General features: G+C 38.4%; 1 protein-coding gene and 1 pseudogene across 4 annotated transcripts in view; both read left to right on the top strand.

Moving 5' to 3' along the window:
- The window catches only part of LAMA4 (laminin subunit alpha 4), a 127,590-nt gene that overhangs the window by 45,524 nt on the left and 59,905 nt on the right, over positions 1-22,161 (top strand). For 3 of the 4 annotated variants that reach the window (XM_039870634.1, XM_039870629.1, XM_039870642.1), the window contains exons 5-9: positions 3,067-3,147; positions 9,678-9,892; positions 11,886-11,981; positions 14,397-14,548; positions 16,321-16,431. In XM_039870634.1, coding sequence (XP_039726568.1) covers positions 3,067-3,147; positions 9,678-9,892; positions 11,886-11,981; positions 14,397-14,548; positions 16,321-16,431 — 655 coding nt within the window. The remainder of the gene's footprint in view (positions 1-3,066; positions 3,148-9,677; positions 9,893-11,885; positions 11,982-14,396; positions 14,549-16,320; positions 16,432-22,161) is intronic. The other variant, XM_039870649.1, reaches the window with a different exon arrangement.
- Positions 18,671-18,786, top strand: LOC120610514 (uncharacterized; annotated as a pseudogene).

Below are 22,161 nucleotides of genomic sequence, written 5' to 3'. Positions count from 1 at the left end.
TTAGTCTTAACCATCTGATGAAATGTTTAGTGTTCTGCTTTCTATAGTTACTTTGTTAAATATATCTACCTCCAATTTCCTAATAACAAGTTTCATTCTTTTCCGGTATAAACAAAGAAGTTAAATAGCATCATCTGCTCTAAACAGGATTATAAACTTTGAGCTGCAGTTTCTTCAGAAACTAACAGATGAATTAGAAAGGCAGTCCCAACTGCTTTCAATTGTATTTTCCAACTTTTGCACTTTTTGCCTCATTCATATGACAAAACTTTCTTATCTAAATTATCTGACATGAATGTCTTGAGATAAGAGACTTCAGAACCTCCTTTCTACGGACTGAGAAGTCTTGTCAACATACAATCAACAAATATTTAGCAAGCACTTATGTGCTAGTCACGTAACAATCACTAGTCACAGCAGTAAATAAAACAGTCAAAAACTCCTGCTTTCATTAAGACAGGTCAAAATACAGTAGTATTATGACGCTCCTAGAGCAAATGATCTTTTATTTTTTGAACCAGATTATTCAATATTTCAGATGATCAAGAAATTATTCTGAAGGCTATTAATGTTTTCAAATAATTGAAAAAGAAACATGACAATTAGGTAACAAGCTTCCTGCCTTGAAAGAGGAAACAGTTTCCATAGGCACCAAGGATCACCATTTCTACCCATGTTCTTTCTCTCTGTGGTATGAGTAGATCCAGGTTCAAAAGAACAATCAGAGGTCTTAGAAAATGTGCTCTGCAGTTAGATACATGTTCATACAGAGGAAAATTGAAGTCTCTGTAGTAAAGAAGTGAGGTTGAAAACCCTGATGAAAATTAACACAAAAGCAAAAATATACCACCTATAAGAACATTATGTGAGAGTGTGGGGGAATTGGAAAGAGTGTGAGAAACCTATTTTGTCTGTAGTGGCAAATGTCAGAATCCTTCAGGGAGGAAAACTGGTGATAAAACAGTGTGGGGGTGAGGGATGATGAGGTAGTCTGTGGTCATAGAACAGGACAAATTTGCCCGATCCTATAAAGTTCTAGCCTTTGATCTGTCCTTGTTGTTGACTTAGTTAACTGATCTCAAACATTAATCAAATATCTCATCAAAAATCAAATACACTATTGCCTCTTTCAGCTTTTTTTTTTTATTATTCATATTGCTACTTTCTATAAAAATTAAACTGTAGGACTTTTACTTGAACTCAGAAAAGCGCCAAGTATGGAGTCTGAATTAAACTTTGAGTGATCTGCTATTTGAGCCTACAGACCCAAGGTTTGGATTTCTAGTTACAATAGCCACATCAGAAAGCAAGGAAATAATGTCTGAAAGAGTTTAGCAAATAAACAGTGCTGAGTCTATGTTTCTTTAAGGTCTCTGAGGGTTTTCCAAGAGCAAAAGTCTCCCTTCCCCTTAGAGAGGGTGCCCTGTCTGTTAATCTGGGCTGAGAAAGGCCCAGTATTTCCATTTCCTTAGCCTAAAACAGACTTTACCCTAAGAAAAATATAAATAATGCTGAGGAAAAACAAAAAACAAACCCTTAGTGGCTGGTACTGCCTCTAAGTCTCCCATGACAGAGACCAATGGTCATGTAGCTATTCTCAGGGACCATTTACACAGAATTCATTTATTTATTTTGGGGTTGGCCAGACATCCTCCATGTCTACTAGTAGCTATGGTAATCACTCCAATTAAGGAAAACATTATCTGTTTGAAACAGCAGGACATTAGTTCAAGGCAGACAACTTCAGACACCAGCAGATGTTTCAGTCCTTCAAGCCATGAGCAGGCTGCTGGGTGAAACATCTTCAAAGAAACATGCATGAGGGTTTGTGCATGTTTTGGACTCTTAACTCACAGTGTTCCTTTAGAAGAAAAACAAGCAAAGTAAAGAGTAAAAACCAAAGAAGTATTATTTCATTGGAATGTTTTTAATCAAACTGTTAGAGAAAATAAATTGTGGGTATTGTCTTTCACTGAGAAGCACGTATTGTTTTCTGACTGATCTTATAAATGTCTTCAAACAAAGCGAACATATCCATTTGCTTTCCTCTGAAGACCATTAGGGTAAAATTGCTGATACATGCAGAAATGTGAGAACAACAGGTCACACTCTATTGATTGTACAGTACCTAAGCCAAAACTAATTTAAAGTCTTCACACCCACCTCATATGGATGGATTCATGAGTCAATGTAGAATTTTCCAAACACATGGAAAGTAATATTCCACTTTCCCTGCTTTAATAATTTAGATGGTTATTTATTCTGTTGAGCTAATATTTTTATTACTTTTCTGTTTTCTGTCCTAATTTTTATTGTGTAAAATTTAAAAAAAAAAAAAAGAAGAAGAAGAAGAAGAATCAAGAGAGGGGGTTCCACGGACTAGAATCCTTTTATTGTGGGTCCTGTTTCTTGCTTGAGCACTTATTTTTCACTTTGATCAGTTGAGCCTGTCCTTGCACCCTTTATTCCCAATCTTCAAGGTACACATGAAAGAAATTAAGGTTCTGTTGAGGTATATAGTTTATTGGTTCATGAAAAGTGGAAGAGATCTAGTACAAAGAAAAGGGGGGGGCTTTCAAATGTACACACAGAAAGTGGTGAAAATAAGAGGAAATTCTCATATATATCTAACATTGCAGGTAAAATTTGATTATTTCTGGATCTGGAATATGTGTTTTAGATTTACATTAAATATATATATATATATTTTATTGCAAATATATATATATATTACATATATATTACATTAAATATATATATATTAAATATATATATATATTTCTGATGTTCTGGAAGTTCCCATTGCTTCAAATTAAAAATAATAAAATACCTCTGTGGAAAAATAAGTAAGGTGGACCCGGGAAATGGTTTCACAAATTGAGTGGCATTTTCTGCCTGAGATTGCTGGCCTAAACTTTCCTGAAAGGAAGAGGATTTAATTTAAATAAAACAAATGATCACACTCATACTTGAGGGAGACAAAAGTAGAGACAATATAATTAAAAGTTAATATGATCTCTTTAGTGATGTATGGAATTGGCTTCTAATATTCTCTAACAATTCCAGTTTTGCAGAATCCTGCTATAGGAAAAATGGAGCTGTTCGATGTGTTTGTAAAGAAAACTATGCTGGACCTAACTGTGAAAGGTAGGCTAATAAAATTTACTCTTTTCTGTGGGGGTCTAAGGAAACTTTCTGTTTCTTGCACTCATCAGCTCTGCCAGCTTCCCATTCAGTTGGTCTTGAAGTGAATGCTTAAGAGGAGCAAGATGAGTATAGAATCACAGAACTCTGTGTGTATGTGGGAGGAGCTTTTGAAAATCCCGTGCCTCAGATATAGGTATAACAATTTGTTCCCTATGGGGTCCAAGCCAGGGCCACATCTCAGGATAAATGGACAAGGAAAGGAGAAATGAGTATATGTATTTTTAAAAGACTCTGGATATTTCGGGTAACACTCTTTTTTCTCTCCATCATTGAGAACCAGTAGTATAATTAGTAGAGAGACAGAGTGAGGCTCCCTATTTTGTCAGGTGTAAGAATTGCCACCCCAGCCTTTTGTTTGTTTGTTTCCATTTTCATAAAATACCTTTTGATCTGAAATGAGTCTCTCGTAGGCAGTATATATAAGGGTGTAGTTTTCTTATCCCTTCAGTCACCCTATCTTTTAACTGGAGCATTCAGTCCATTCATATTCAAAGCAATTGTTGATAGATATGTAGTTATTGCCATTTTATTATTCTTATTTTTTATTTTTGTTTTTTTCTTATTCTTCTTAAAGAAGTCCCTTTAACATTTCTTATAATACTGGTTTGATGTTGATGAACTCTTTTAGCTTTTTCTTGTCTGAGAAGATCTTTATCTATCTTTAGCTTCTAAATAATAGCTTTGCAGGGTCAAGTAATCTTGGTTATAGGTCCTTGCTTTTCATTACTTTGAATATTTCATGTCAATCCCTTCCAGCCTGCAAAGTTTCTCTTCTGAAATCATCTGACAGTCTTATGGGAGCTCCATTGTAGATAACTAATTGCTTTTTTCTTGATGCTTTTAAGAGTCTCTTTTTCTCTTTAACCTTTGGCATTTTAATTTTAACGTGTCTTGGTGTGGGCCTCTTTAGGTTCATCTTGTTTGGGACTCTCTGTGCTTCCTGGGCTTGTATGTCTATTTCCTTCACTAGATTAGGGAAGTTTTCGGTCATTATTTCTTGAAAGAGGTTTTCAATTCTTGGTCTCTCTCTTCTCTTTCTGGTAGCCCTGTGATGTGTGTATTGTTACTTGATATTGTCCTAGAGGCCTCTTAAACTATCATGCCCCACTGCAGGCCAAGTTCAGCCATAGCCTGTGCCCTACTCAGGATCACCTGGCAAGATGCACCAAGCAATCCACAGATGGCTACCATCCATGCTGGGCTTACAGGTGCCTCAAGAGGCCAAGTCACAAACCAAGGCCAGCTGCCACTAGTACTGGGCTTGGGCCTGCTCAGCAAGAGGTACAGGGTATGCTAAGGCCAGATGCTGCTTGTTTGGGTTTTGTGAACCTTTGGGAAATTTTAGGAAAGTCTGCAACTTGAGCCAACACAGGACATTTGTATGGAAAAGCTACTGGAGGTGGCTTGGGTGCACCCACAAGTTGGGTGGAGCGAGGTCTCAGGGAGTCACAAGGGGAAGAGGGAGGAGAGGTGACAAGTGTTAGCCAGGTTGATGGAGACTCAGATAAGGGGGTCACCTGCATCTGCATACCATGCTGGGAGAGGGCTCAAAAAAGAGACAATAGATTCTGCCCGCACTTCTCTTGGGAGAAGCTGCACCTCCAGCCCACGCCCTGAAATCAGACAACCCAGTTCCTCCTCATCTGTCCCTGGTGCTTTTTGAGCAGCTGCCCTAGTGCTGGAGCTCAAAGCAAGTGAGTCCATCAGCAAGTAAGTCCACATGTGGGCCCCTTAAGAGGAATATCTGTAACTTCAGCCACCCTCTGTCACATTGGCCACAATCTCCACTGGTTTTCATAGCCAGAAGTTGTAGGGACTTCTCTTCCTAGCACTGGAATCCTGGGCCAGGGAGCCTAGTGTGGGGTCTAGACCTCTCACTCCTCTGAGATATCCCTCTTGACTCTCAACCGCTACAGGCAGGTATGGGGACCAGCCCGTTCCATGTCTCTGCCCCTCCTCCCAGTCTCAAAGCAGCCTCTTCGGTATATCCCCAGTTGTAGGACTTCTGTTCAGCTAGACTTCAGGCCACTCCCAATGATGGTTGTTCTGTAGGTTAGTTGTAATGTTGTAGTCATGAGAGGAGGGAAGCACAGCATTTACCTACTCTGCCATCTTTACCAGAATGAACAGCAGCATTTTTAATGTTCCTTTTAAAAGGCACCATGTAGTGACAAGTCAGGCATTTCTCCTGCCGTTTGACCCCTCACTTCCCAACCCATGCCAGGAAAATGAAAAAGAGTGGCCCATAGTTGAGTGAGTCAAGTCACCCGCTGGCTAAATAGAGGTTGTAAATAAAAGTTATGTTCTGAACTAAATAATTATAAAATGCACAGCCTTATAGACAGGAGTTTCTCAAGTCTCAGCCCATTGTGACCTTTTGTCTCCTCCTAAGTAGTAAATTTCAAAGATAAGGAGCCTGAGACTCGGAGCCATGAAAGGGCTTAATCTAAGGTCACACAATGGGTTAGTGGTAAACCTGAAATCAAAACTCAAGACTACCATTGTTTAATCCAATGTTTTCATTTCATAAATATGTATGATCTCAATGCCTCAGTATTTCACATTGTCTCCCATGGCAACTTTAATAGTATACCTTCATCCATTCAATTCTGCAGTGGAGTTAGACATGCTAAGTCTGTAAGAGGATTTATCATGTGGATCTTGTTGCTTAAGAATCAGGAGAGAAGAATACGGCAAATTAAAGCAAATCCAAGGAAACCTTACAACTCCAACAGGAAAGGCAGAACATAGTATCATCAGAGATGATGATGATGACAGTGATAACGATTTTGATGATGGCATTGATGATAGAAAAGAAGAATAAAGAGAGGAAAAAGAGAAAGCTAACATTTACTGAGGCTGATTATGATTCAGAGATTTAGTTTGATTCTTTCTGCAGGCACCAGATTTTTCAAATTTAAGCAATCAGCCCTGCCATCTGTATAGAATTTTTCTCATAACTTCCTAAACTCTGCCTTGTCCCACTTCTGGATTCTTGGCCTATGAACTTGAATAAGTTACTTCCATTTTCTTAGCCTTATTTCCCTGTCTTTCCTAGATTGTAAAGAGCAATTATATGGTAACTACTATGCAATATGTATTTTTTTTTATAATTTAATTTAATTCCAATGACAGCTACAGAGAAAGGCTTCTGTGTCACCTAAGAGTTTTGACACCCTTGATGAAGGCATTCACTGAGAGTTGTATGGCCCTGGGAGAAGAAGCAGAGGACAAAAAGCAGAGGAGAGGGGGAAAGCTTCAAAATTTCCCAAAACAATAATTATTGGTAAAAAATTTAGTCTGATTTACATAAAACGTCTTTTTGTTTCCATTTTGCCCAAATAATATGATCACTAAATGAAATGACAAAGTTCATATGCCACAATTCTTTTATTTGTGCTGTAAAATTTAAAACTCTATTTCCCCTGTATGAATCAAATCACTAATAAAGCTAGAAATGAGATTATGGAAGGAAAAAAAATAAGACAAAGCTACTGGATACCAGATCTCCAGTACTGACTCTAAATCCAACTAATGGTCCTTTTATATTCTTTTTTTATTTCTTTTTTGAGGGCAGGAATTGGGTGCACTTAATTATTCAACTACTATAACCATTAATTGATTAATTACTTAATCCACTAACGTCAGACTTGTGGAGTAGAAAGAGCATTAAACTTGGAGTCCCATAAGAGGTTTGAGGCCTGTAGCAATGAACAAATCGTTTAGTTTCTCCATGCTCTAGTTTCCTAATCTATAAAAGTAGGGGGCTATGAGGGATATGAGTAATAAATCTTCACATGTTCATTCTATAAAAACTGTAGAGTTAAAGTTTGGACTGTGACTTCAGAGTTACCTCTGAAGCTACCACCAAAAGGTGTTCTCAAAACTCGAAATAATTCAAAGTAGGTTTCCACTGTGATTGAGATTCTGACTTACAGAATAGAGAATTTGGTTTTTCTCTTGTGCAAGACTAGGGGCAACCTATGAAGATCAAATACAGTGAAATTAAACAGAGGAAAGAAAGTAGCTGGCATCTGGCTTATGCAAGCTTGAGCAAGTCCCTTCACACCTGGACCTCAGGATTTCCAGCTATACATTGAGGTGGCAGGTCTGAGTTAATGAGCCTAAGAGTCTAATATTCTCTGTTTGGTGAACTGTGGCAAAAGTTAGAAATTCAATCCAGCCTCGTGTTCCATAGAGAAATGATATATGCTGGCTTGGGAACCAGAGGACCAGTAAATCAAAGGTGCAAAGACACGGGTATGAATAACAAAATTCATTAAACGTGTCCTCCTGAGGGGCGTCTCTTTGTAGGTTATGTGGCACTTACATTCACTCTTGTCTTTATCATAGACTTCAAATCCTAGAGTTCATGTATAATTATGCTTAGTTCATTTCCTGTTCTTTCAGTGCGTGTGCTGTGTGTTTTTCCTCCTCTTGTCTCTCTACACCTCACATAAAATAGACATAAATTGTCCCTCTGTTGAATGAATTCACTTATTCACTTATAGCAGCAGTGTGGTCCAGGGTGGAGTGAAGAAAAGAACATGAGAGTCAGAAGGTCCGGGTCTTGTGCTATGACTTCCTAGCTCTGTGAGCCTGGAAAACCAAAGTGGCCTCTCAACCTTGGAACGCCAAGTGTGGGTGGCCTACCTCCCAGGTGTCTGTGGTAACTAAATAAACTCACCCAAGCAAAGCTATGAGATACAAGTCAAGTCAAGTGTGTAAATATTGAACATACACCATCATGACAACTACAGCAAAAAACCAAGACATAAGGATAAAGGCTGAAAGATTATAAGCAAAATGTTGAACAAATGATTTTGTTAAGGTCATGGGATTACAGGTGTGACTTTTTTCATTTCTCTGTTTTTCAAATGTTCTGAATTATGATTTTATTACTTTAAATAGAAGCTTTTAAAAATGTAGTGTCTTATTTCTACTGGCCAGGTCTTATTGACTGCCTTGGAAAGTCCTCCCTTCCTTTCCATTCCCTAGCCCAGGCCCTCCACACCCTACCCTGCTCTCCCTGTTCCAGCCCGCAGTCCATCCTACACTCTGAAGCAACACTGGCTTCCTTTCCACCACTTTCATCACACTCAAAAACCTTCGCTGGCTCTTTTTCTTTTCTCTCTCTTGTCAGAATTAACTCTTATGCCTGCCCTTCAATCCCATGATTCTGTGATTACACATTCTTTCCAGCCACTCTCAAAGCATCTTCAGCTCCAGTTAACCAGTCTTCAACACTAGCTTAGGATCTACAGCAGCAAGGAGGCCACAGCCAGCCAGTGAACATGTGTAGTTTGGCTCATATAGTATTCTTACAAAGTTTAAGCCAAACTTTAAAAATTTGAGATTTCACATAAAATCCAGTTTAAATTCTTTCTTTAAAAATAGGAAGATCTGGCAACACAGTTCCTTTATTCCTGCAAGGCTACAATCTGGCAACAGTTGACAGAAACCGAGTAGCAGCTGCATCCTTAGAAGGGGACTATGGTCCCATCACTCATAGCAGGGCCACTGATGGCCCACAGGGCACCCTTGGGAAAAAATAGAGAAAGGGATTTCTTCCTCTGAGCAGAGGCAGCCCCACTCAGATTGCGCAGCTTCTCAAGGCTAGCAAAAATAAAATGGATTTCAGTCTCCGTTCTGCAACTAGGCTAGACTGTCTCATTAGGGGCCCAGCCAGCATGACCATAGGCACCAACTCTGCTCCCACAACAGTTGCAGTTAGGTGCCTGGCCTCTGTAGGTTCACATATCAAAAATGTCCAGAAGAATGGCCGTATGGGCTCCAACTCTGTTTATCTATAGTTTATCTCAGCTCTACCCTCTGCATTGTCTCCACACTGCTTTCCCTCAGTCACAAAACAGCTGCCAGAACCAAGAGCGCTACCTGCCTTTTCATTCACCTACAGAGAAAATGCCTTCCTATAACCCTCAAATAAGAACCCTGAGCTAAACTCAGATTAAATCACTCCTGAGTCAATCCATTTTGGCCAGGATAATGCCAGGCACTAAATGCCTCAGGTTTAAGTTATCTAAATAATTCAAGGCAGATGGTGATTTATACCAACGTTTCTCAACAAAGGTTTTAGTAACATTTTGGCCAGGACAGTTCTTAGCCGTGCTCTAGTGGTGCATCTCATTGCAGTATGTTTAACATATCTGTCATCACTCATCATATGCTAGCCCCGCACTCCATTGGTTGGTAGGACAAAAAATGCCCACACACTAGTCATATCCAGACACTCCTGCATCTGAAAGTCTTGCCAAACTGAATGGGCTATAACACAATGGGAGGGGTGGTTCCTTAAAAACTAAGTCTAGTCTCATATAGAAAGATGGGAAATGTGAATGAATTCTGGAAGAGCAAATCCACAAATATTCACTAGAACTTTTTCTAGACTGGAAAGAAGATAAAAAGGGAGGAAAACTATGCTAAATTTTTAACATGTGATTCCCCTTCAGATGTGCTCCTGGTTACTATGGAAACCCCTTGCTGATTGGAAACACCTGTAAGAAATGTGACTGCAGTGGAAATTCAGATCCCAATCTGATCTTTGAAGATTGTGATGAGGTCACTGGCCAGTGCAGGAATTGCTTACGCAACACCACTGGATTCAAGTGTGAACGCTGCGCTCCTGGCTACTATGGGGATGCCAGGATAGCCAAGAACTGTGCAGGTACAGTACTGTAAATCCTGTGATAGCTACCTGGCCAACATGTGTGCTGAATTTAGATATATTTATCTGGGGGAAATATTACAAGTGCCTCTTTGTCACTTTTCCAGGGCAACGTGCATTCTCAGGAATATGCATCCCAAACTTACCGGGGGTAGATATTATTATCAAAGCTACTAATATAACTTAGCTCCTGGGTAGAACAAACTATGAGACACTGACACAAGTAAACTTTTGCCTTATCATCTTATATTCTTTTAATTTTGATCAAAGAAAATCAGACTTCCATGGATTGGAAGTCTGGCCAGAGTTCTGAAGGAAGACTTGCGTGGTTCTCATCAGTTTTCTTATTCTGGAAGCTAAGTCCCATTTTTCAGTTATGTTTGGTAAAACTGACATTTCAGTGAAATAGATGAGCAAGCCAAGGGTAGAGGTTAATCATCTCCCAATTTCCTCAAATTGTCAGAATAAATATCTCAAGGAGTATCCAAGAAATCTTTCTGATTAGACTTCAGTTAGACTGAAATGTACAAATTTTATTCATAATTTCTCTAATCCATTTGCCACATAGAGTGAAGCTTTTCAGAGGTAAAGTTAAATAGCCTTCCTCTAAGAGTAAAGGAAGGTCGACACTGAAAATTTCTTACTCTTTTGCAACTTTGAGGGGAAGAAGGGTAAGGAAGAGATATTGTGCGCCGGTGGCACTCTCCTATTGGAAATCCCCTCACTAAAACAGATTCTTGAAAAGGTTTTGAGAAGTAAAAAAGTTTAAAATTGGGAAGGAAACATATACGATCTGCAGAATGTATGATAAAAGTAAACATGTCTATAAGAAAGCAAAGTGCACAGAGGCATAATAATGAAAGTGATGGAGAGAAGAGAGGAGATCCCTGTCCCACCAGAACTGAGTAGCAGCTGAGTAGAGAGAAAGCAGGCATCAGAAAGATGCTGGCAAAATCAAAGCCTTGATTCTCAAAATATTTACTAAACTTATGTTTAAACTACATGGATGCAGATCACTCTTAGAAAAGAACCTAATATTAGGAGCAATAAAGCATGATCTCGCTGAATTGTTTGATAAATCTACATTTTGTGGAACATTAAACAGCTGAAATGTAATAAATGCATGTTCCCCTTGAAGCTAATTTTTTATGATTTTTCTGTAAAGACAGTTAAGAGGTGGAGAAAAATTCACAATTCTGTTCCAGCTTATTGCTAGCATAGATAGCGTAGGAATTTCTTTTTAATTACAAATTTGCATGCTGCAGCTCAGTGGAAAAAATGACGTCTGATAAGATGGGAGTTTTGTCTTTGTTTTTTTCCAAAAGGCTTTCTTGAAAATCATCTGTAGATGAATAACGGGCTTTCAGGTCTTCCAAATTCATGTGAATATGTTCCTAATTCTTTCCACCACATTATTTCTAGTCATCCCACTGATAGCTATCATTTGAAGGTTTGGAGTCAGCTTTGCCAAGGGTCAAGCACTGTGGAAGCCAAGATTCGCTCTTGGGCCTCCTCACTCTCCCGGCTGGGCTATACCTCCCTCGCACCTGGCAATGATCAACCCCAGAGTTGTATTAAACTGGAGAATCAGTCTGCAATGAAAAGATGGCTTTCTGATTCCAGTTGAATAATGGGCTCCATGATTATTTTGTATCTTGTGAAATTTACCAGTATCTTTCTGGACTGAAGCAGTTGCATAGTCATGTCAGACACACACACAAAAAAAAAAAAAAATGAGAGAAGAGTTCTAGTAAATTTAAATTCACTTTTGTCCAAGGGTCACCTTTGAAAATCTCACTGGGTTGGGGCTTAACTGGGTGAGGAGCATAATCTCTATGTCACAGATTCCATATAGGGTCCTAAGGAAGAATATAATTAATCCCTGCTGAGGAATTATGTACTGATAGCTAATATTTCTAGAAACCACAAGAACATGGCTGTGTTTTAAGCATTAAGAAACAAATTCCTAATCTCTTGTTTTTGTTTCCCACAGTGTGTAATTGTGGAGGAGGCCCATGTGACAGCGTAACCGGAAAATGCTTAGAAGAAGGTTTTGAACCCCCTACAGGCATGGACTGCCCAACCATAAGTAAAAATAACAGTACATGATTGACTAACCCCACTTTCTCTAATGTGCTGCAGGTGTGGGATTAAGAAGAGCTATACAATACCCTCTCTAGAAACTGCCTGAGTTCCTCCCTTGCCTTATTTTAACTCTGTCTGTGCCTCAACCAAATGAACCCTAAACAAAAGATATTCAATGGTCTACTCAATTCCAATTGACAAATACGTGATTTACAGTTAAATACCTCTATTTTATAAAACTTATTTTATCAAGTCTTTAAGGTTAGCATCTTGCCTAGTGGGTAAAAGCAGGTTCAGAAACACAATTTCCAATGACTGAATTCATTTTAGCTTATTTTTCTCTTCAGGTCCTCATACAATATGATATACAGACAAGGCTTTACGACACAGGAGAAACTGAGATACCAAGAGATTTAAGTGGCTTTTCCCAAGTCACTCCAAAGCTTAAGTGGCACCAGAAATAAAATATTACGGCCTTATGAAAAGGAGCTACCATCATTATTTTCAGAATTTCTCTGTCACTACTGTCAATCACATCATGAGCACTCCTGATGATGCAAGAACCTGCTGAAACATTTTAAAACAAATACTCAGAGCTGGTCTTACTGAATTTTCAAGTCTAGAATAGCCTATGATTGATTCTTAGAAGGACTTAACCCTTTTCCCATTTGCCCCAAGAATACTCGCTGGCAGCTCTTGCCACTGTAGCATTTACCCCAAGATAACTCATGGATTATAGTCCCAAAACTTACCCCCAAAGTTTGCCCCAAATTATCTGGCTTTTGTTATTATTTTCTCATCACCCTAGTATATCAATCATCTTTGGAGTCAAATGACATCATTCTATTTATACCATCATGTTTTCAGTAGTGGTATTTCCATTTACAAAATATGGTAATTCTCAATCACTGAAAATGTCAAATCCTAGAAAACAGCATTTCTACATGTGATATTAACATTGTTCTCAAACAGTTATTAGCCAGAGATTCATTTGATGAATCCGATTTATATGTACATTTCTATTACATTAGGATTAGAGACAAGTTCTGTTTAGAAATAACTCCAAAAACAGTTTTTTATTTTCACACTGAAAACCAGTCAGATTCGCTTCAGCTTCAAAGAGCATGTTTATGTAAAATTAAATTAATGCTGGCAGTGAGCTGTACTTTTTTTTTTTCTAAACAGGAAATAGGTTAAAGAAAGCTTTGCCTTAGAAAAGCTTTTATCAAGAAAGTAACTAATATTTACTTTTAAGTAGAGTGGTTTAAAGACTATTTTAACTTTAGGTATCCCTCCCCCCCCAAAAAATATCTTATCTCTCAGTCTCTCTGAGCATAAGATATTAATATTACCAACGAATCACATCTTATAAGGTGTCACAGAATGTGAGGCATGAGCAGGGCAAAGTTTACACAGTGATAGTGCAGTTGGTCCCCTAAGTAAGGTCACTTTAAGGACATCGAGATGTCTGTCTGACCTCAGGCATCTTCCCCATCAGTCTGATGTGTAGTCTGGGAAGTCATTCTTTTGAGAGGGTATATGAGTAAAATCATGTTAAACTTAACTAATTAACATATTAACAACCATTAACACTTTGTCTCCATTTGTCAGTTCTCTAGAAGAGAGCACAGTCTGAGGGAAAGAGACTGAGAAAAGGAAAGTTTCAAAGTGTTTCTTTGTATGTGTGCCCCAGGAGGGCACTGGGTCCTTGAGGGGTGATGACAATGGTCAATGGAACTCAAATGTGAAATTCAGGGAGCAGTGAGAAACTGTGACCTACCTTACCACATGTCCAGGTTCATCAGATATCAGGGAGCAATATTCACAATGATGTCTTACAGACCTCCTCCTGCTGACGTGTTCATTTAGACAGGAGATCAGGCCATAGGAAGGCGCTGAGACCCCCCTAGGGTGAGGTGAAGGTGAGGTGCTACAGCTTGACTTAAGATGAGAAAAGCTAACAGGAAGAAAGGAGTGACAGCAAATAGCCGTCTTCACCAGTGGGCACCAAGTACCCAAAACCTAACATGAAGAGAGTCATCCCAGAGGGCCGTCCACCACTAAAGAAAAGTGGACAAGGCTGCTCCTTACCCACCCATTTCAGATGGTTTGCCCTTTGCGCTTCCTTTCTTTCTCAATTCAGTGCCTACTGTTCACCTTAACCTACTTTCCCTGTTGCGTGTGTTGTTTGTTCTTGTTATGTTTTAAGTGGAGTTGGTGCCTTGTGTATAGTTTGGCTCATCTTAGGCAGTCTTCCACTTTGAGAGTAAGAACTAGTTCTATGACCCAAAACAAGTCCTCAAGGAACAAAAATAAAAATAGTATTACCTAAGGGAGTCCACATAACGATCTACTTTAAGCAGCATGATTCCCAGCCGACTTTGAGTTTGAAGAAACAATGTGCTCATTTTACCTCCAGGCTGTGATAAGTGCATCTGGGATCTAACTGACGACCTGCGGTTAGCGGCCCTCTCCATTGAAGAAAGCAAGTCTGGTCTGCTGAGCGTGTCATCTGGTGCCGCTGCTCATCGGCACGTGAATGAACTCAACTCCACCATCTACCTCCTCAAAGTATGCGGAAATGTCATACCTTCTACATGCTTTCATTCTGGTTTCACAGGTCGCTCCTAATAACTTCTATCCCTTTTGGTATGTCAGTCCTTAAATTGTTAGACTGAGGAAATTATGAAAGGTTAATTGTAACCGTGAGCTTCAGCCTAAACCCAGAGCTGCCATCTATAGAAGAATGCAATATGGAAAATAAAATGACTAAAAAACTAGTATCTATGTACAAAACTATTGAAGGAAGTGAAACCCTTAGTTCTTTGGCAAAGGTGTACATTAGTTATTCAAGTAATTATCACAAACTTACTAGCCTCAATTTGCAATGTTTTGAGTAGTTTCTCTACAAACTATGTCTCTGTCTCTCTGTCTTACTATCTCTGTCTCATTGTCTCTGCTTTCTCTCTCTCTCTCTCTCCCTCTCTCTCTCTCCTGCCTTTACCTTTCCTTCTCACGGTCATTTTTTTTTTTTTTCATTTTTCCATGCTCATACACACACTTAAGCACACAACATACCCACATGCTCTGTTTCTCCTCAAAGGTCTAGTGATTAATTTCTAATAAACAAATTTAAGGCGGCAACAGTCAAAAACAGTACACTATACTAGTGCTTGTATATCCAAACTTTTAAGAGGTGTTTTTTTGCTCCCCTCTAAATCATGGGCTTCTATCACAACCAACAGATATTTTTTAAAACAATAATAATTACCTGAAAAGACAATGGAATTAATACCAGCACACTTTTTTTACTTAATTAATTTAACATAATAGTTAAGAGGACAAACGTTGAATTCAGATTTCTCCGGTAAGCTATTTAACCTCTTTATTGTTCAGTTTCCTCATCTGGAATTGAGGATAATTATTGCACCATCTCATCAGTTGTTAAAAGAATTCAGTGATATATGTAGAGCAGTTAGAACAGTACCTAGCACAGCAAGTGCTCATTACTCTACTTTTTGGAGGTGCAAATGATATCAACAGCAATTGGCCAAATATGCAAAGTGAAAAATCTAACACAAATTATAAAATCGTAGAACTAGAAGGAATTTGTGAACATTCTATTTCAAACTTAGAAATCATTCTTATCCAAACTCACCTGTTCGAACACATTAAGGCACTAATTCTCAGAGGAGTCACCCAGAGTCAGACCTCTTGATACCACTCAAATCCTCTTTCTCCAATATCACAATCTCAAGATAGGTACGATTATAGCTGACAGAAAGTCAGAGCCAAGATTGGAGGGTTTACTCCAGAGTAATCCAAGTAAAGTCACATTTGGACCAAACTCCTCAAAATTGAAAAAGAGACAAATGGTCTGAAATCAAGAGAATTGCTCTCCTTATACCTAAACAAACAAACAAACAAACAAATAAATTTCTAAACTCCATTTAGGTTGATCTGGGTGGGTTGATCATTTCCTCGAAGACTTTCCAAAATTGACATTTTAAAACTCAGACACTCAAGGCTACCACCAGTCTATGTTGTGCCTTTGTGCAAATTAGAAAAAGGTGCCAGTTCCCCATGGCCAGTACACCCCAGGCCAGGGTCTCTGCCTGATGGGCAGAGCTCACATAATTTTAGCCTCCAGGGCCTTTGGAAACCTCATACAGACCCCAATTTTCACAGTAGCCTACAGCAGCCTAAGGACCCCACTAGTTTGGGAACAGAGACTAACATTCAACTCTGAGTCCTCTTACACTGGAAGAGTTTTTTGTATATTTTTACAAACCTAGTGTGCACATCTACTGATTGTTTTCAAAATATTTTTTTTTTTTTCACAGACAAAATTATCAGAAAGAGAAAACCAGTATGTCCTGAGAAAGATACAAATCAACAATGCTGAGAATACAATGAAAAGCCTTCTTTCTGATGTGGACGAATTAGCTGAAAGGGTATGTATTCAGTTTCTGGAACTGCCTTCAGAGAAAGGACTTAGCTGGTATGAACCGACCTAATCACAAACAACTGAGGCTTAACATAGCACAGAAAAAATACAGTGACCCAAGTACCTTAAAATAAATCAAAGGAAGACCTGTAGAAAAAATATATATATACTCAGTCTCTACTGTTTCTTCTCATTTGATTGGTTTCCTTGAAAAACTGTATTTATGGGTAATTTTCATTGTGTTTGCTGCTGTTTAATATGGCCGATATATGTTCCAATTAGGGTAGTCATCCAGCTGTTTGCCTCGGCATTTTATGGCTAAGAGCTATAGAATATCCAGAAATAAGCTTTATTATGTAGAATATAAAACTTATATTTACTAAGGATGCATTAAATAATGAAAGGAAAGAATAAGAATTGTGCTGAGAAAGCAATTTTGCGATTTGGCAGGAAAAAAAAATTACTTTTGACCCTCACCTTATACCATACACTAAAATAAAATTCCAGACAGATTAAAGACTTTGAGTTTGAATTTCAAATTCACAAGAAAACAGAACTTAGTGATTATTAAACCATGAAAGGAAATAACAATACGCTTAAATACAACGTGAGGAATTACAATAAAAAGAAATAATAGATTTGACAAGATAAAATTTCAAATACCCTGGAAAACAACTAAAATTAAAAAGTCAACTAGACTAAGAAAATTATGGAGAGAAAAACAACTTGTAAAAACGCTCACAAATTAACTAGAAAAATATTAAAACTCAAGCAAGAGTCAATATGAGAGACTGTACTAATTCTGTACTAATAAAAATATATATAACTAAACCACAAGGCACCATATTTAACATATCAAGATGTTTAACACATGTTTTTTTCCTGGTTGTGCTCCACCAGTGCTTCCCAGAGTAATCTGGAATTTCTGCTTTCCAATACTGGTGTTTCACATTATAAACTAAAGTTCTTTTCAAAAACAATTCTCATTTTTTACATAAATAAAGGTTAAAATAACCCTGATAATCTCTTTTGACCTTGGAGCCCTTAAACTTTTAAGAGATTAAGCTTCTGAAACTATAAATTACTCTAATTGAACCCTTGAAAGATTCAGCTACTTTGAAATGTATATGAAAATCGTGTCCTTCGTACTGCGCAAAGGCACAAAGTAATCCAACCACAAGCATTTGACGAGCAGTGAGATTTCTTGTTTCAAAGGAGATACCAAGAAAGAAATCTTTGTAAAAAAAACCTCATTGTTGTTTCATTTCAGTGTCATGGAACTTACCAAAAGTGTCTCAATTCTTGAAGAAATGTTTTCACTAAGATTAGTTTCTCCCACAGCGCAGACACAGAGTTACTGATCATTTTGTTGTACAGTTTTCCCTTTTTTGATATAAATTAAATGCAGGCTTTCATAGGGAGGAAATAATGCAAGCTGGAAAGTAACATCCCAGTAGAAGAGACTCCTGGGCAACAAGAACACACCAAAAGCAGGAGGATGATGATAAAGCTATCAGAATATTCACCCAGGTGTTTCCATTGATTCTTACTGAAAATAACATTCTTCTGAGTATGACAACAGTTGTGATGTTGCAAGAACCTGTTGAAACTTTTCAAAATAAATGTTCAGAGCTGGCCTTGAGGACTTCTCAAACATCCTTCTAGCCTTTGGTCTAGAAAAGTCCATGATTGATTCTTAGAAGGATTTAAGAAAATCTTTGTCTTAGAAAGCCTTCTATCAAAAAGTAACTAATGTTTGGCCTTAAATAGAGTGAAGGGTTTTATTGTAGTTTCCCACAGGGATAAAAATTACAGTAATGTTGCCTCTTGAACTTGAAAATACCTTTGTATGCAAATTATCTGTCACATGAATCTCAAGTGACCCAAATCTCACAATTTACATTAATCTGAAGTTATTGATTTTGTCCCAACCTCCATATCTAAGTCCTCCATTTCCTTTCAGGAAATTTTATAGCCCTTTCCCACCTCCTATTTCTGGGAACCCCTATAGGATACTTATGCATTTGTGTTCACAGTCACTGCTCAAAGGGGCCTCTCTTTTATGACTGCTGATCATATCTGTAATAAAAATGCCAAGGACTATGGCAAGACCCCTCTTTCCCATGTTCCCAAAGTCACCATGCTAAAGTCAAGAGTGTGACGTGGTTCCATAGTATAGCGGTTAACACATCTGTTTTACATGCAGAAGGTCCTGGGTTCGCGCCCCAGTGGAGCCACGGTCCATGGTCTACAACCATGCCACCCTGAACAAGCCCAATGTCTGGTCTCAGAAGCTAAGCAGGGTCGGGCCTGGTTAGTACTTGGATGGGAGACCACCTAAGAAGACCAGGTGCTGTAGGCATAAATAATAATAATGAAATAATAAAAAAAATAAAGTCAGAGTGGTGCTAGGCTATAAGCAAAAGTGAAAATGGGGGCTCTTACCCAGTCTCAGTGCTGCTCCTTGCCATCTGGTGCTTGAAGATACATTGCAGAGCATCAAGTCACAGAGCCCAGTCTCCAAAGGCTGGCTCAAGAAGGTCCTACACTATCCCCTCTACATCTACATCTCTTCCATCTCCCCCCTACTCTTTCAGCCACAGCAAAAGCCTCCTACGTATAAACACATGCAAAGAGATCTTTAAGACTGGAAGGAAAATAGTTTGCCTCCACACATCAGAAGCACCTGGACCTCATTTCTCATCCTGACAAAAAAGCAGGACCAAAAATAAAAATTGCTTAAGACCTGATATATTACAGTTGTTGCGCTGGATGCTAGGGGATACTGAAATGAATATAATAAGACCTCTGCTCTCAAGGAATTCACAGTCTAGTAAGGGAAACATACATATAAAAAAATTATAACACGCATTCAAACAGAGCATGGTACAGGTTAGAGGAAGATAATTCTAAGGAAATAATTAACTCTTTCAGCAGGGAAGGCTTTTCAGAGAAGATGAGCATTGACCTTTGCACTGAAGAATGACTAGGAGTTTATCATGTACTTTCAAGCTACTTTCTACCACAGAGCAGAAAGATGTGAAGCAACATGGTATGTTCTTGTGACTAGAAGAATTTTGGCCTTGGCCTTACAGAAGATTAATTGTAAGGCAAGGAGTGGGAGATAATGCTGAAGAAGTTCTTAGAGGTCAGATCATGAAGAACCTTGACTGCTATGCCAGGAATATGTGAATTTCATCCTGTGGACTTTGGAAGACATGGAAGCATTTACCTAGAACAATGAATTGATCGGATTTAAATTTCAGCAACATTCCTCAGTAGGGATGATTGATTGGTGGGTAAAGACTTTGAAGATAGGGATGCCAGTTAGGAGACTGACACAGTATTCTAAACAAGAGCGGTTGATCACTACCTTGTCTTCATTTGAAAAGACTCTGTACAAACAGGAGTCAACTGAGACTGTGGTACTGGGGAATAGGAAGAAAGACAGATGGCGAGTGGAATAAAAACAATTTGAGGATCAATTGTATACGAGGAATAACAAGGAGGAAAACTCTGACTTGGAGAAATAGATGACTAAGACTGAAAACATAGAATTGATTACTCTGGACATCTTAAGGATGAGGTATCTGGATGCCCAGCGGGCAGTTAGAGATTTGAGTGTGTAGCTCAGAGAAGAGATCAAGGCTGGAAAGTTATTTCGAAGTCGTTAATATTTAGGAAGTAGGTAAATCCACATCACTGTTCAGATTCTGAAATGAGACACTAATATTCCTACTATTATTTTGTCTAAGACTGTCCCTATTTGTGCTTGTCTCCCAGAGTTATTTTTAAAAATTCCTTCTTTCACTCTCAAAAGTCTCCTAGTTTAAACAATAAAATATACGATTGCCCTAGATATTGATTATCATCCTTACTTAATCTGGTTGATTTTTTAAAAAATTAGTATTCTAGATGCGTTATTCTTTATGCACTGCACTACAAAAAAAAATCTTGCTACTTTTTATATCGAATGTGTTTGAAGAGAATTCACTGTTTAGATGAGTAAATGATTATTTCATTTGTAATATAAACCATCAACTGGTTTATAGTTGTGAAATAATTTTTTTATTTCAACTTTTTATAAAGCAAGGTGCACCTGTTTCACTCTGTGCCCATATCATTAGTTTCCTTCTATAAGCAAAGTTACAGAAAAAATAAAGCAGTCACATAAGGTATTACTACATATTTTAGCCAGTAATTTTGCTATTTAATGGAATGAATGTTCCTCTTTGCCACTCTTTGTTAAATATAAATAAGTGCCCTCTAGTGTTTGTCAAAAAGAAGAGGTTTTATTAGAGATATGATATCCTCCAGCTGTCTTTCGTTGCTTCAATTCAGTTTCCATATCGAGAAATAAGTTAAATGAACACAATAATAACAATAACCTTTCCCTTGAACAGTGAAGGCAAAGTCAAAAACATATGTTGTGCTTTGCAAATATAACAATTTACACTAGTTCAAAAATCAACTTGTTAAATTTTTTGAGTGTTTTAAATGGTGTCCATATTTTTTTAAAACAGAAAGGGTTGACATTAGTAATAAGATTCATCTTATTTTCTGCGTCATCTTATTTTAAAATAATCGTGAATTTTGTGTTTCTGGAAAGCATTAGAACAAGCCAAGAGGAAGACAGGAATTGGACAAAGGAGTACAATGATTCAAAATGCAATGTCCATTCAGAGAACCCACTGTTTAGGGAAGGGGACTGATGGCTGCATTACTCCTGCACAGGGACCTTTATATGGAGGGGATTTCAGACTTGCCTGATAGAAAGCCTTTGGGGCTTGTGTTTGCTATGATACCATTTCTGCATTCTCTTCCTTGACTAAGGGCCACTTGCTTAGGTTATGCCTGGGAAGTATAAAAACATTCCAGGTAAAATCTCTCAGTTAGAAAATTGGATGAAAAAAGAGAAGTTTGAAACGGCCACTCCCCTGTCCTAGGGAAACTGTGCAGTGGTGTACCAGTACTCTGTGGGGCAAATTGCCTTGCAGTCCGCTTGGGTACTGCAGCACTTTGTGACAGAGCTGAACCAAAAAAAGCACCAGATAAGGCAAGTAGGCATCTAACAAATGCCAGACTGAAGAAATTCTCCTCCTCTTAAATATAACCCAGGAGTCAGTCTTTCTAATGCCAAAAGGAAGTACATCCCCCATGCCGTGTATATAGGCCAGTGTCCTGGCCCTGAAACATTTCTTAGCTCTGCTTCTGTCCTTACACACACACAGAAATACACATGTACACATGTGCCCACACACATCCTTTCTTCAGAAGCCACATTTGAGTTGGGACTTCACGTTGACATATTGAGTTGGGACTTCAAGTTGACATACACTATGCGGGTGCGCTAAAACAGAAGCTCCCAAGTTGAGAGGATGGAGTCGGCTTCTCAGAAAAGAGTTCTATTCACTCTGAGCCAAATCTGCTTCAGTGGTTATTTGTACATAAGTGACATCGATGTTGATGGAAATCTGGAGTGCAACACTGGAAACAGCATTTAGCCCAGTGAGTATAATCTTTTCAATCCCTGTGGTAATTCAGTTACAGCAGTGGTTGGACCACCCAGGAGCTACCCGACACATGCGGCATTTCAAGATCTGCCTACTTTCTCAACAATTTTCTCTTTAAAGCTTTAAGCTCGTTAGTCAGCACAATGTCAAACTGATCAGCAGACATGGATAATTTCCTAGTCTGGCATCTTGAGATACAGTAAAAATTCAAACTGTAAATTACC

This window comes from Pteropus medius, unplaced genomic scaffold (genome assembly GCF_902729225.1).
Source record: "Pteropus medius unplaced genomic scaffold, Ma_sr-lr_union100, whole genome shotgun sequence".
Taxonomy (NCBI): domain Eukaryota; kingdom Metazoa; phylum Chordata; class Mammalia; order Chiroptera; family Pteropodidae; genus Pteropus; species Pteropus medius.
Note: the sequence above shows the minus strand (reverse complement) of the source record. Positions and strands in the feature narration are given on the sequence as shown.